This window comes from Solea solea, chromosome 8, assembly GCF_958295425.1.
Source record: "Solea solea chromosome 8, fSolSol10.1, whole genome shotgun sequence".
NCBI classification, from domain to species: domain Eukaryota; kingdom Metazoa; phylum Chordata; class Actinopteri; order Pleuronectiformes; family Soleidae; genus Solea; species Solea solea.
Genome location: NC_081141.1, coordinates 23,989,532 through 24,003,697, shown reverse-complemented (window position 1 = coordinate 24,003,697; position 14,166 = coordinate 23,989,532). Strand labels below are relative to the sequence as shown.

The 14,166-nt window shown below is 42.7% G+C and overlaps 1 protein-coding gene across 7 annotated transcripts in view; it reads right to left on the bottom strand.

Annotated features, from left to right (window-relative positions):
* Positions 1 to 14,166, bottom strand: part of mctp1a (multiple C2 domains, transmembrane 1a) — a 165,803-nt gene that overhangs the window by 54,823 nt on the left and 96,814 nt on the right. For all 7 annotated transcript variants that reach the window (XR_009241129.1, XM_058636127.1, XM_058636128.1 and 4 more), the window contains 5 exons: positions 13,348 to 13,450; positions 12,517 to 12,619; positions 11,815 to 11,916; positions 11,200 to 11,274; positions 8,406 to 8,525 (listed from right to left, as the gene is read on the bottom strand). Coding sequence is in view for 6 of the 7 variants with exons in the window: in XM_058636127.1 (XP_058492110.1) it covers positions 8,406 to 8,525; positions 11,200 to 11,274; positions 11,815 to 11,916; positions 12,517 to 12,619; positions 13,348 to 13,450 (503 nt within the window). In the remaining variant the exon portion in view is untranslated. The remainder of the gene's footprint in view (positions 1 to 8,405; positions 8,526 to 11,199; positions 11,275 to 11,814; positions 11,917 to 12,516; positions 12,620 to 13,347; positions 13,451 to 14,166) is intronic.

The following is a 14,166-nucleotide window of genomic DNA, read 5'->3' as shown; positions in this document are numbered from 1 at the left end:
GCCTCTGACAGCAGATTATCGTCGAGGTTAAGAGACGGCGGCTGTGGGAACGTTAAACTGCTAATTAGACGTGGAACCATGAGGCCAAAAGAAAGAAAAAAGAAAACCCTATATCACAATGAAAGACTTTAACATCGGTTTATGTCGACCAGAGAATTCAAATTATATTCAGACCAGAGAATTCAAATTATACACAACTATATACAAGTCAAATTATATATATTTTCACCTTCCATCAGAACTGCAATATTCTGCACATCCTTTTTTAATAATAACAATATATATCTATATATAATTATAATTTACAAAAGTGTAAAGTACATCTGTGCAATAATATGCCGCTTTCGATCATGAAATATTGTATATTATACATAATACAATTGTCTGGATAGTAATATTTTACTATTACTTATTCTGTTCATATTTTGTACTCATCACAGGTTTTATAAGTGAATTTAATTTCATCTAATCTTAATAAAGAGCAGTTTTTTGATTTTTGCTTTTGTGTAAAAGTTGAATAAACCTGTCAATTGTGCATTTTAAATTACTTTGTGGACCAAAATTTACATAAAAACACTTGTTACATACAAAAGAATCGAAGGTAAAACATTAAATTATGGCTAAAAGTATGTTTGCACACACACACACACAGTTACTTAGAATATTACATGTTATTTAATGATTGCTAATGTCAGTATCATTACTGTCTCACTTATAATTGTAGATCTACATTAATAGAGATAGAGACAAAGATAATATTTATATAATCATCTTTCTATTTTTTTATCCTTTTTTAAATAATTATAATTTCATGTTAAATAAACAATGATTTTTCAAGGCTGATAAAAAAAATCTCAACAGCAATTACAGTCAACGCTGTGAAACTTAAACCTAACGCCGAGTCTTTTTCTCACTGAACAGATTCATCACATTCAAGTACATGAAATCCATTATTTCAAAAGGCTTTTTTTTTTTTTTTTTTTAATTAATTACTTTCTATTTAGCGACGGGGGAAACTTTTTTTTTTCCCACAAACTGAAATAGAGACTATATCTGTACTGTAGGATTTATTGGTCCCCTATTATGATCTATTCTGTTTGATTGAATGATGTCAACAAAGGAATGAGCCCCTCTCGCTCTTTTTCATTGTGTGTGTGTGTGTGTGTGTGTGTGTGTGTGTGTGGGACAGAGAGGGAGAATTTTCTTTTTTTACAATAAAATAAGCTCTATTTTGTGTTTTAAGTCCAAGGTTAACGTGCAATATGACAATAAACAGCTCATGAAGAGTGTGTTACTGCGGTGGAGCCATTATATCACACACACACACACACACACACACACTTGTGCAGCCTAACCCTAAACCCAAATTCTAACTCTCACCTTAAAGTCTTATCTTAACCCTTAACCCTCATAAAAAAGCCCTTTAATTTTGTGAAAAAGGTCAAATGTCCTCACAAAGATAGGCTTGAATCAAAATGTGTCCTCAAAACAACAAAAACAACAATTAAAAATTGTCTCACATGGAAAAAGTTTGGACGGTTTGCATAAACGCTCACCGTAAAAACAAAAAAAAGAAAAGTTTTGTCTTCAAATAAAAACCTGGAGTGGCCTTGGTGCAACAAGCAAATCTCCCAGCAGGACACACACACACACACACACACACTCTGACAAAGCTCTGTCAGGGTTTAAGAGAGAATCTGTTCAATAATTCATTTTTGTATACGAACAAACAACACGTCCATTTCCCTCCAACACAAACTCACACTCAAACATGTGCGTCACAAATGTTCTCACACACACACACAACATATTAAAATTAACTCAGTGTACTACAAATTAATAAACTTCATAAATCCAATGTGGAAAAAACTCATAAACACTGGAGTGGAAGAAAAACATGACTTCAGTCAAACAAACAAAGGAGCTCCATTTGTTTTAAGTCTATTCTGGTGCGGGCTAAAAATAACTGTAATCCACACGCGCACACACACACACACACACACACGCACAACGTCTCCTTTCAAATAAGCATTAATTTATTTATTATTAAAATTATGACTGCTGGAATATTACGATGAAATGAGCTGCTCCTGATGTTTATATGAAACCTCACTTTCTTCACCACACACCCTGAGGTTGTTTAACCTGTCGTGTCTCTCCCCCCCCACCACCACACACACACACACACACACACACACACACACACACACACACACTTTCATTCTCCTCCTCCGTTCAGCTATATTAGCTGAGGGCGAAGTTTTGACTGGCAGCTGGAGGAACCGGACACCCGAAGCTCAGGCAGCGGCCACGCTCTGCCCCGTCTCCACATACCCCCCGGTGGAGTAATGGGGGCCCTGCAGTGCCAGGACCTTTCCTCCAGGACCGGGCAATCACAGCCAGCCCCCCATCGCTCGCTACACCAGATAGCAGGCTCCTCGCCTGGGGAAGAGGGAGTGGGAAGTAGCCCCGCTGTGGATGTCAGTGACCGGTAAAAAAGGCAGAGGAGGGGAAAGAAAAAACTATCAAAACATGCTCGATTGAAGGAGAAGAAAATGGTAAATGAAGCTCCAGATGTAGTTTATGGGAATAATGTTCTGTGTAGTCAGAGAGACATAATGTAGTGTTGTGAGACAAACTCTCACTCTGTCTTTTATTTATTTAGTGTGAAAATAGAACTCAACTATATAAACTATATCTATGACGTAGATAATGCAAACTTTAAAATCTACTTTTGAGGATTAAAAACTAGAAAAGTCTACACAACACAAAGAGGATCTCAGATATTCATTTTCATGTGTTTGTTTAGTTTAGATAATTTAGTCTACTATCAGGAATAATTGAAAATAAATTGCCTTTAAACACAAAAAAGAAAAGTCTTTGGTAAATTCCAGTGAAAGACCAAAAAAAAACCCAAAACAATACTTTCCACTGTCACATCTGCTCAAGAGTTGAAGGCTGCGTGTAAACTGGTGCAAACCTCACATCAGAGCACAAAAAAATCCAAATGAGACGTCCTAATTAAAAGAGACAATCGCACACGTGAACAAAAGCAGACGCATTTTGGCTAAAACATCCACACACAACTTTTGGGGCAACTAAATAATTCTGACAAGACGTTGGATTCCATTTTTGTTCTAATCTTTGACGCCTTCTTTTTAAATAAAATAATAATAATAAAATAAAAAAACACTAAGAAATCCCCTCGAGTTGATAGATATATTAAAAATGTTCACAGGGAAAAAAAAAAAAAAGTCAAAATGTTTTATTCAAGCACTCAGCACGGCACATGGAGAGCCGTATCTTGCATTATTTGTTTCAAAAACACATTGTGTGTCCTGACAGCGCTGAGCCGCAGCACTGTGGGAGGGTAATATTCAGTACTTTGGCTTACATTAACCACACACCGGGCTAACTTTCCCCCTGCTCTGTCTCAGTGGAGTGAAACTGAAGTTTGGATTTCAGAGTTCCCCCCTTTATCTTTCTTACATCAACTTCCATGCTGGCACTAAGTGTTGCCAGATAACAAGTAGAAGTCCTGTTAAGTTTGAGGGGTGGGGGGGGGGGGAGACTGTGTGTGTGTGTGTGTCCTGTTTGTGACCGGACCTCCCCATCATTCGGTGGTGCTTGACTGCCCCCTGCTGTCCTGCTGCAGAACACGGCTCCACAGGCACAACTGATCCTGTTCACATGACTACAAAAGCAGCTGAAAATCAATGTCACCAAAACGTCTTAATAAAATGGGGAAATAAAGCGTCCACCATTTTATGGCTAAAAACAGTGGTAACGCGGAAACTTCCACGACTTCCACAGAGGGGAGGGAGGGAGGGAGGGAGGGAAGGGGGGGGGTTGTGTCGAGTCAATCTCTGGTGATTAAGACTCTAGACTTGGTATTCTCCGTTAGTCGCGCCACTATATTTCAACTAACGTTCATTTTGTAAATCAGGAGAGCATTAAAAAAAAAAAAAAAAGAAAAAGAAAATGTGAAAGTATATCTTTCAAAGCTGTCCCTTGCTGTGGGCAAAGACGAACTTCAGACTTTAAAAGTTTTAAAAGTTAGACAGGTTCTTTGAAGAGGAGTCAAAGGAGCAATTTAAAGAGACCTGGAGTGGTGTGTGTGTGTGTGTGTGTGTGTGTGTGTGTGTGTGTGTAGCCATGTATCAAACTGCCAGACATGAGCAAACACACACACACACAAGAACACACACACACACACTCCAATAGCAGCTTCTGTACCTGTCTTTGCTTTTTTTTTCTCTCTCTCTCTCTCTCTCTCTCTCTCTCGCTCTCTCTTCCTTACCCTTTTTTTATTTCAACAGGGTGAATTTTTATCTAAATGCAAAGCAGGTGATAGGTGCTCCAGTTTCCTCTAGAAGTAGCTCCCTTGTCTGGGCTCTCTTCCTGATAAGAGTCCTACTTTGCCTGACATAAAAGAGCCTGGTATCATTTCCCCTGCCTCCCCAACAACCCCCAGCTCGCTGCCCTCGCCCTTCCCCTTGCTTCACAAAGCTGCCTCTATTTGCTCCCAATTCAGGGTCCAATTGCAGATAAAGTTACAGCAAATTTGTTTGGAGGAAGAGCTGCTGAGGCCTGCCGTCCCCGGGGCAATAACAGCCTTGTCTTGCAGCGGCTGTAGGGAGAGCTGGCAGCAGCAGCGGCAGTGGCAGAGGCAGTAGCAGAGGCAGGGGAACAGAACCCAACACCACTCGGCTCCACAATGGCCTCAACTCTCCAGGAGGTGAAAGGGACAGGGACGGGGGGGGAGGAGAGGAGAGGGGGAAGAGATAAAGATGAGCAAGGGTGGATCGTACCGGAGGATTGAAAAGGCAGAGACATTCAGGCTCGCAGGTGTGGAGAGGAGCGGAAGCTGACGCTTAACCTAGACACACACACACACACAAACAGACACAGACACCACCCATCATGCAGGACAGGAGGTAACTCCAGTCCCGTCCATTGTGCCAACGCCTCAGGCAAAGCTGCCACGGTGGCTGATTCACTGTCGGGATGGGTGGGTGACAACAGCGTGGGTGTGAGAGAGAGAGAGAAAGAGAGTGAAAAGGCGGCGTGTTCTCTCACATGCACACAAAATACACACAACATATACACTAATCACAGCTGGCACTGGGCAGGCGATATGTATAAGCGGCTGGCAATGCAGGACCGGGCAGAAGGAGACGGAGAGAGAGAGAGAGAGAGAGAGAGAGAGAGAGACGTGGGGAACCGTGAGGAAATATTTGAGAAGTTTTCCTGCAGGGAATGTTATAATGATGAGTGGCGGCTCATCAACGGGGAGGATGTTAGAGCACGCCCCCCCACACCTGTCCCACACACACACACACACACATGCACAAACATGACTGATGTTTGTGCATGATTTTAAAGTGTTCTCTGAAGTTGCTGTGAGGAGGACGTGAGCACTTCACTCGTCTCAGTACAGGAGATAGAAGTTTGCAGTGTTTTTAAGTTTTTAAGACAGCAAAGACCAAGAAGCGGTGGCTGAAAAACAGTCCGGCGGATATTTTTATACAAGCAACAAGCAATTTAAGTAGAGATTTTCAAGCTACAATGTCAAACGTGCAGTTTCCAGCTTCTTAAATGTGACTTTTCCTGTTCTCATATATGATCTAGAGCTGCAGCTAACGATTATTACTTGCTTTGGTCAATAAAATGTCATGAAAATGTTGACAAATGTGGATCGGTGTTTCCCAAACCTGGAAACATTGATGTTCTCCAATGTTTTATTTTGTCCACAAACCAAAATGATTCAGTTTCAATGATTTCTTGGTCAAATTGGAGCAAAGAAACCAGGAAATATTCACATTTAAGAAGCTAAAAAAATCCCAAAGCTTGTTTTATTTACTAAAAAAGAAAAAAAACACACACAACACAACATGTAAAGTACACTGTGATGTACCGTCGGCCTTCACCGTATCCACTACGTGTGTAAATTATAGGCTGAATCGCCCACGACTGCACCTCTGTCGCAAAGTTAAGAGCAACATCTGTCTGGGGAGACACGCGCACGCGAACATGTGAAGAGACACAGACGTGGGCCCCGTAATCGCACGCGAGCCGCACACCTTCACGAACGCACCACCTTGGCCAGATGGCCCCCCATAAAAACCCACTTAAAGAGATGAGCAAAGTGATTAAGAGGCCTCTCAAAGTGAGGGAGAAACGAGAGAAGGATGAAGAAATGGAAGGGAGGGAGGAGGGGGAGGGGGGGTACCTGTAGACCCTAAATACTCGGATGCTTTTAGCTAAGTGCATACTCCTATGATCGCAGGCTCCCAAAAGCAGGAGGAGGGGGAGACGGTGAAAGGAAAAGCACAGTGACACCTACATTTCTGACTTTGTATCTATAACTATAAAACGCTGCGTCCTTGGCCTAGATACATCCTTTATCGTTACCTGAATACTTTATATTTAAAAGAGCACAATGAGGATATGAATAGTTGACACTATAAACAATATATTTATATTTTTATTTTTTTTAAAGGATGACGAGCTATGGACATGGTGTGTGTGTGTGTGTGTGTGTGCTGACATGGAGTCCATGCGATCCAAGGCTGTAAGCCTTTCTTCTCCATTCATGCATGCAGATGGGCAATTCTGAGATGACCTTGTTTTGTGTGAATTCCAGCATTTTGTCCGACATTTTTCATTTCTTTTTCAATAAAATAGCAGCCTTTAGCCTTAACATGAGAGGAAATGCAAACGCCAGGCTCTCTCTATCACACACACACACACACACACGTGTTTCCATGACTTAAGAGGACATTCCATGACTTTCTATGACATTCATTTCCTGGAGACTTACTCTAACCTTAACTATAACTACTACTGACCTCATCATAACCCTGACCTCAGCCTAACTTTAAAACATGTCTTCACCTTAAAAAAATCAACCACAAGTCCCCATACTGTGACGCAGTGTAAGCAGATTTAGGTCCCCACAACATAAGGAACACCAGTTACACACACACACACACACAGAGGGAAAATGTTAACTGATCAATACCACGTCTCCTCTGAGCCGTGTCTTGTGATGACACTGTGACCTGCTGTACAAACACACACTCTGCAGAGATGAAACCGGTGTCAGAGAAGACAAAGCCCAAATGCTGCTCATGTCTTATGTCCCAACGTCTGCTGTGGAGACACTTAGCGCTCCACGCTAAAGGGCCCGGGGGGTCAGGGCAGGGCCACCTGTCCTGTAGCTGCTCAAGCCGGGACTCAGCATTAAATGTCTCCTCTGTCATTTCTAACACGGGACCAAGTCTGTCGGTCTGCAGGAGGACGTCTCTGCTGTCCAATTACACTTTACCTTTTTAAAAGCGGACACTGAGGAGACAGGAGGAGACAGAGGGTTGCCATTTCCAAAAGTCTGCAGACACAGCTTGTTACTCCTTTATCCTCTACAAGTCACAAACACTGATCCCCCAGAAGTGTGGGCTGCGGCCCACTTGTGGGCCTTGGAGGTATTACAGGTGAGCCTCAAAATCAGGGAAACTTGCACTCACTGGCCACTTTATTAGGTACACCTCAACAAGTGTTTGTTTTTTTAAAAAGCCAATATGAATGGTTAAGACAAGTACTGAGATTTTCACACACAACCATCTCTAGGGATAAAAGAACATATTAATGACCAAACTGGTTCAAAATGACAGAAAAGGCAACAATGAACTCACGATTCAAAAACCTTAAAGCACATAAATGACTGATAATATAGGGACAAAATATGTTAAGTGTTCTGTTTATTCTGAAACTGTGTTGGAAACTCTCAGGTGTGAGGAGATCTGGCATCCGAGACATCTGAGATTAAAGTTCCATAAAGAGCTGCGGCAACTACAGTGTGTACTTACTGTAGGTGAGTGAGCTTATTTACTTTATTTAAGGCTGGAAACTAGACAAAATGAGTTAACTGCGGCTTCAGACATGATCATTATCATCCTCATCTCCTCTTGATATTAAGTGAGTGTGCAGTGGGGGAATTTACAGCGTGGAAAATGTTCTCGACTGTTCTCAAGACGTTGACAATCTCTTGTGCTGAGTATGCAGCTGCTTAAAAAAGAAGGCGTGTGTGTGCATGTGTGTGTATTTCTTACTTTTTTCGGACCTTTTCTGGCATAAACATTGACCTTGTCAGGACCAGTGGAGACCAAAACCTGGTCCTAATGAGTGGTCCTCATTTCTGAGGAACTGGTTAAGTTTAGGGCTAAGATTTGAGGTTAAGGTAAGAGATAACACTCGATTCCGGCCGTCCAAATGACCACACAGCTGCACAAACCCCGTGTGTTAACGGATGTAAAAAGTGCGACCAGACTATCGTCCGTCAATACATGCAGACCAGGTTTCGCGGGACCAGATCTGCACAGCTGCAGGTTTACACTTGTACGTACCACAAAAGCACAGATGCTCCTCTGTGGAGAGTCCCATTCGAAGCAGCTGTTGATGTAGCAGCCAGTGTTGATGAGGAACATGATGCAGCGCCGGACTCTGTTAAAGTTACGCAACAGCAGCTGCAGCGGGGGACACAGACAGATACAAGTGAGTGGTTGGAAGCTTAAGGTCACAGGATAAAGGATAAAGCAGAATTTATCACGCCATGTTTCAAAGAAAAACATTTAAACATGTGTAAATCATTGAGAAATAACACTTTTTAAAAAGGCAAAGTAAACGGATTGCTTTGTTCCTTAGTAATCTGCATGTGTGTGTGTGTGTGTGTGTGTGTGAGGTCCCGCTTTGATTCGGATGTCTGTGAGGACACGACGCTGAAGGTCACGTCTCCGTCTTTTATGTTTATAATTTAATAAGTAAATGTGTTGCATCTCATAATTAGTGCCTTATTTGAAATGACATACTGCCGGTGAGTCTCATCATCATCACAGTGTGTGTGTGTGTGTGTGTCACTTTCTCAACATTTACAAGTTATGGCTGGAAATTTGTGGACTTGACCTCACTCTGTGCACCACCGCTGGAGAATTATAGCACTCGGGACGCCACAAGGACATCACTGTGCTCTCTTCACTACGGATGAAGACGCGGGACAAAATGTCCCGTGTCCCACGGATAAACTTCAGTATAACAACAATAACAATCATCATTTCCAACATGGCCCCTGGATTCTCCTCCCTCAGGGTTCTGCAGGCATTTGGCCAGAGATGAGAGAGAAGTGTCCTCCCTGTGGGTCCACACAACGTGAACAGCTACCACCCAATCAGGTCACCACCAGGAGAAAGTGCTCCCGTAGGACACGTCACTGTTTTAAAAAATAGGATTTTATTCTGTGTGAGTGTGTGAGATGAGGAAATACAGTAGCTCTACATTTAAAAGTCTATTGTCTCCGTGTATGTGTGTGTGTGTGTGTGTGTGTGTGTGTGTGTGTGTGTGTTTCCTGGGTGGATTTGGCTGCTTTGATGCCGGATGAGAGGAGGAATTTCTTCTTCTCTAAGTATAATTATGTGAAGCCTCTTTTGTTGCCAAACTGAGGATGACTGTACGGTGTCCTGCTGGGGACACAGAGACCCTGAGGACTGCGGAGACGGTGAATCATCCGTTTCAGTGTTCCTCGGCGCGTGCACTTGATGTACACGCTGTACTCTTCCAGGCTCATTATTGCCATAAGTGCCTCGATAAGAATATATGTTTTTTTTTATTCTTCAAGAATTAATTCACTGAGTGCCTTGAGTTACCCTCCCCTTAGAAAAAAGAAAAACACTTAGAAAAGCAGTGAAGCCATTTGTTTAATCAAATGTCATAATTGCAATTAAATGCTGGTATTTTGGCAGGAAGCAGCTTGTGTTTTTTTTTTCCCTGTGTATGTGTGTGTGTGTGTGTCAGCACACAAAGGCTACATGAAAACGACTATTTTTCAGGTAAAAACAAGCATTTCAGAAACTAATTCAGGTGCACTGGTAAACGAGATGTTAATTATTATTTTTTATTATCATTATTTGTTTTTCCTACCACTCACAACATGGAACAAATACAATTATATACATTAACCCTTTAACACCTCTGGCAGTTATTTACAATTGACTGCATGTTAAAATAGTGTATTAACAATTTAAAATGAAGGAAGATCTAAAAGTTTGCGCGTTTAATTAGAATTTCGAACAGTACAGAACATAATTTACAATAAAAACAGGGCAACTTTTTTCCAACTCTCTCCTCTCTGGCAACAAAGACACCAAATCTCCGGCATCCTGCAACAGCGCAAGTGAAATTACCGCAATAACCACCACAAACTGTCGTGTACTTACTGCAATGGGTTAAGGGTTAAGTTATAGGTAATAATTGATGAAAAAAAGTGTAAATACAATGTATTTTCCTCATATTTAAACCATAATATTCAGCTAAGGAGGCAATTGTTTGATTAGCTCTTAAAACGATGGCGACATGAACGACAAGGATTTGTGTTGAGACCAACAACGAGGTGAAACTGGAACTAAAAGTACACATAGAGATGATAGAGATGTAGCTTAAAGCAGAGATCGGTGACATCATCGACGCGAGACACGGACGTGGGTCATCTCTGTGGGTCAGGGGTGAGGTGGAGACGAAGAAAAGGGGGATTCCGCACGTGGGACGGTGAATGTGACGCAGCGAGGACACAAACGAGCACGGACTGTGCAGCGCTGACAAAAAAAACGTGTTGTGTTGTGTTTTTGTTGCGTTGCGTTGTGTTGTGTTGTGTTGCGGCGCGGAGCCCAAGCGGTCACTCGTATGACACATCTGATGTGGGCCGGCCACGACTATTCAAGCCTTTGTGGTGCCGCCACACTGAGTGGCGTGACAATGAAGTGCAAAGCAGCAGTGGCAAAGGAGGGCCAACTATAAGGATAGCCAATCTACTTATGCACCCCACAGCTGACAGCTTGACATTTCTATTCACCACTCAGAGTGGATGTGGGGGGGGGGGGGAGAGGAGAGAGAGACGAGAGAGAAAGAGAGAAAGGAGGGACGAAGGGGAAAAAGAAACGGCGTTTTTCCCTTCAATCGTCTTGTTGTATCTTGCCCACACAGTTGTTGCACTTTACGAGATGCCACTCTCCACAGGCTTGTTGGTTTTGTTCTGACAGCTGAGCAAAAAATGGCTGATACACTGGTGGACGCAGATTAAAAAAAGAAAACAGATAGAGAGCGAGACAGAGAGGTAGAGAGGTAGAGGATAAGTGGCGGCTGCTGATGTACCTGTTTGGACACCTTGGGCTCCTCCTCGATGTACTTCTGCTCGACGGGATTCAACGTCCTGAGACCGGCCTTCACCTGGACACACACACACTCAGTCATCAACAGCAACTGGTGAGAGTGTAATGACACTGATCCAGATCATACATTAGCAGGGAGGGGGGGAGGGGGGGGGGGGGGGCAGTTATGGGATGAATTTGAAGGATTCTCTAACACATTGTGCGCTGATGCAACATGGCAGCAAAAACACGTAGAGCACGCTGCCATGTCAGAGGCTACAGGGAGGGAGAGAGGGAGAGAGAGGGAGAGAGAGCTGTAAGATGGCCGCTATAGGACACACACAGCGATGGTGAATGGGGGGAACAAAGAAGCCTGAGAGGGAGTCTTCGATAATTAAAGCCAAAACGAGGACGAGGGACAAGGGACGAGGGATGAGATGGCAGCTGAGGAGGAGGGGGGGGGACAGAATAAAGACAACAGCAGGGTGGTGTTAGTGTGTGTGTGTGTGTGGGGGGGATGCTTGAGAGGAACAAGAGAGGATGCAGAGACAGAGGGGCGGGGTAATGGAGGTGGAGGGCAAAAAATAAGAAAAAATAAAAGCCAAAAAGAAAGACTTACAGCGTTAAAAATCACGTCTATTTCGAGAAAGATGACCCCCTTTGTTGGCCCTGTCAGCTCCTTGCTTTTCAAGGCGTAGGCTTTGCGTTCTCCATTTTGGATCTGTGGGAGAGGGACATGACAGGCGTCTGTCTGGCAATACCCGGCTGAATCGGCTCCCCGGGCCACCTTTGAACCCCAGCTGCTGGCGCTGACAGGGAACCCAAAACAACTGTGGCAACTCTGACAAGTACCTGTTCATTACCCAGTGCAGCTCGACTCTGTCAAACAGAAATTAACTATCCTGGGGAATCACACTGTACAGCAGAGCATGGATACATTAGACACGCACCTCTCTTACAGGCTATCTATATTTTTCAGTCGCACCGAATCCCATCGTTCCATCTCTCGATCAGTGTCATTTTCATATCATCTTTCATCCCTTTACTGTCTTTTTTTTTCTCACCTATCAATCTTTCTTTTTTCTCTTCCTCAGCCTCTCTCCACTTTTTGTCTCCTTCCTGTCATCTCTTTCTCTTTGGTGAAATAATAACAGTCTCGTCTGTGGAGTTGCAAAAATAACCTCTGCTTTTTATATCTTCCTCTGTGTTTTTTTTACTGTTCCTCTATGTTCTCTTCTCTATTCCCCCCGGGGGAGAGGAGAAAAAAGAAAAACACACACACACACACACATACACACAGAGAAATCTATCTTTGACTCACGTTTAGTAGAGGAATAGCCACTTTTCCCAGGAAATCTGCACTTCTGTCTCGGTCCTCGTCGTAAACAGTGACCTCGAGAACCGAGTGGATGTCCTTCACGTTACTAGACCACACACAGAGACAAAGCCACTGACATGTGTCCCTAAAATATGGGGCTACAAATTCAAACTGTGAGAACGTCGTCACATCGTGCACAGGCCTCTTTAGATATGAAGAATCTTCAAGGCAAAATCAAACGTATGGCATTTACATGAATAGATAAAACTCAGAATTGCATCTTCTCATGTTACTGTGCAAAGAGAAATGAGAAATGTACGCATTTAAAGAAAGATTATATAGGATTTCCCTGTAGAATTACATGGATGTCTGTATTTATATTCAACTGGAGCCACGTTGTAAATAAATTGAATTTTAACTCACAATTTTTCCACATTTTTAGGTTTAAAGTTCAATAATTAACAAGTGTCCCATGTTAAAAAGTCATAACAGATGTTAATTTAAATTTACAAAATCAATCAAATCAATTTCAGGCATAAAATCTTTTACTTTGAGGGTGAGACATTGGCTAGAAACTCATTTTTGCTAAACTTAATTGTGTATGTCATGTATTTGCAGCCTTTTATAATGTATTTTACATTTTATTTTTTATTTTTTTTCACAAAAACACAAACTAGGGCCTGGAGTCCCTCTGTGTTGGAACATATGTCCCTTAAAGTGTAAATAAATACATAAATAAATCAATAAAAGACAGATGAACTGTTTTTTAAGGCTAGTTAGTGCAGTGAATGCGAGCTGTGCGTGTCCGTGTGCACGTCACACCACTCCACTCACAAAGTGAAGACCTTGTTCCATTCTGGGTTGAGGTTTTTGTAGACAGTGTGCGTTTGCAGCCGATCGTTACTCAGCTCCACCACACAGAACGGGTCGCTCTTTCCTGCGAAAAGAAAAATACAGCATTGACCTTGTTAGTGGAAAATAAAGATGTGCAAGAAAGAAAAAAAAGGAAAAAAACGTGCTGTGGGAACTGAAGTTGTGTTTCGGCTTATAGAGGGGAAAGAATCTGCAGTGACCCCCAACATCTTTTGTCCGTCTCCAGTCGCTCATACGACCAAAACAGATGCAGAGCAGTGCATCCTCCTCCCCTTATGGCACGTACACTATCACAGCTGCAATATGTAATGATTATTTCATGTTTAGCCCCACTGTCATATACATTATACAACGGTTTATCAGTGGGGAAAAAAGGGCCGCGAGCCGTTTCTATCAACAACCTGGGAACATGGACGACGAGAAGATAAGCTCCAGGACGAGCGTGGCCCTCGGCACTCAGGAGGAGGAGGAGGACGAGGAGGACGAGATGTTGAGAATGGAACACGTGCGGTTTTGAAGGCCAGAAAAGTTCAGAGACGAGGACGAAGACAGACGAGCAGGACATGTAGTAGCTGATGAAAGGATGAGAGCTTGTCATGAACACACTCTGTGAGGGACCCAGTACCACCTGAGGAAATATCAGTGGTGCAAAAAAGACTTTTCACAGGAGGCAGATTTAATCCCAATAGGATAATCTGCTCTCTCATCATCCTCCTCGTCCTCTTCCTCACATATATGTCACACACCGGTATGGTGACATTAGATTAAGATGGAGCGAGA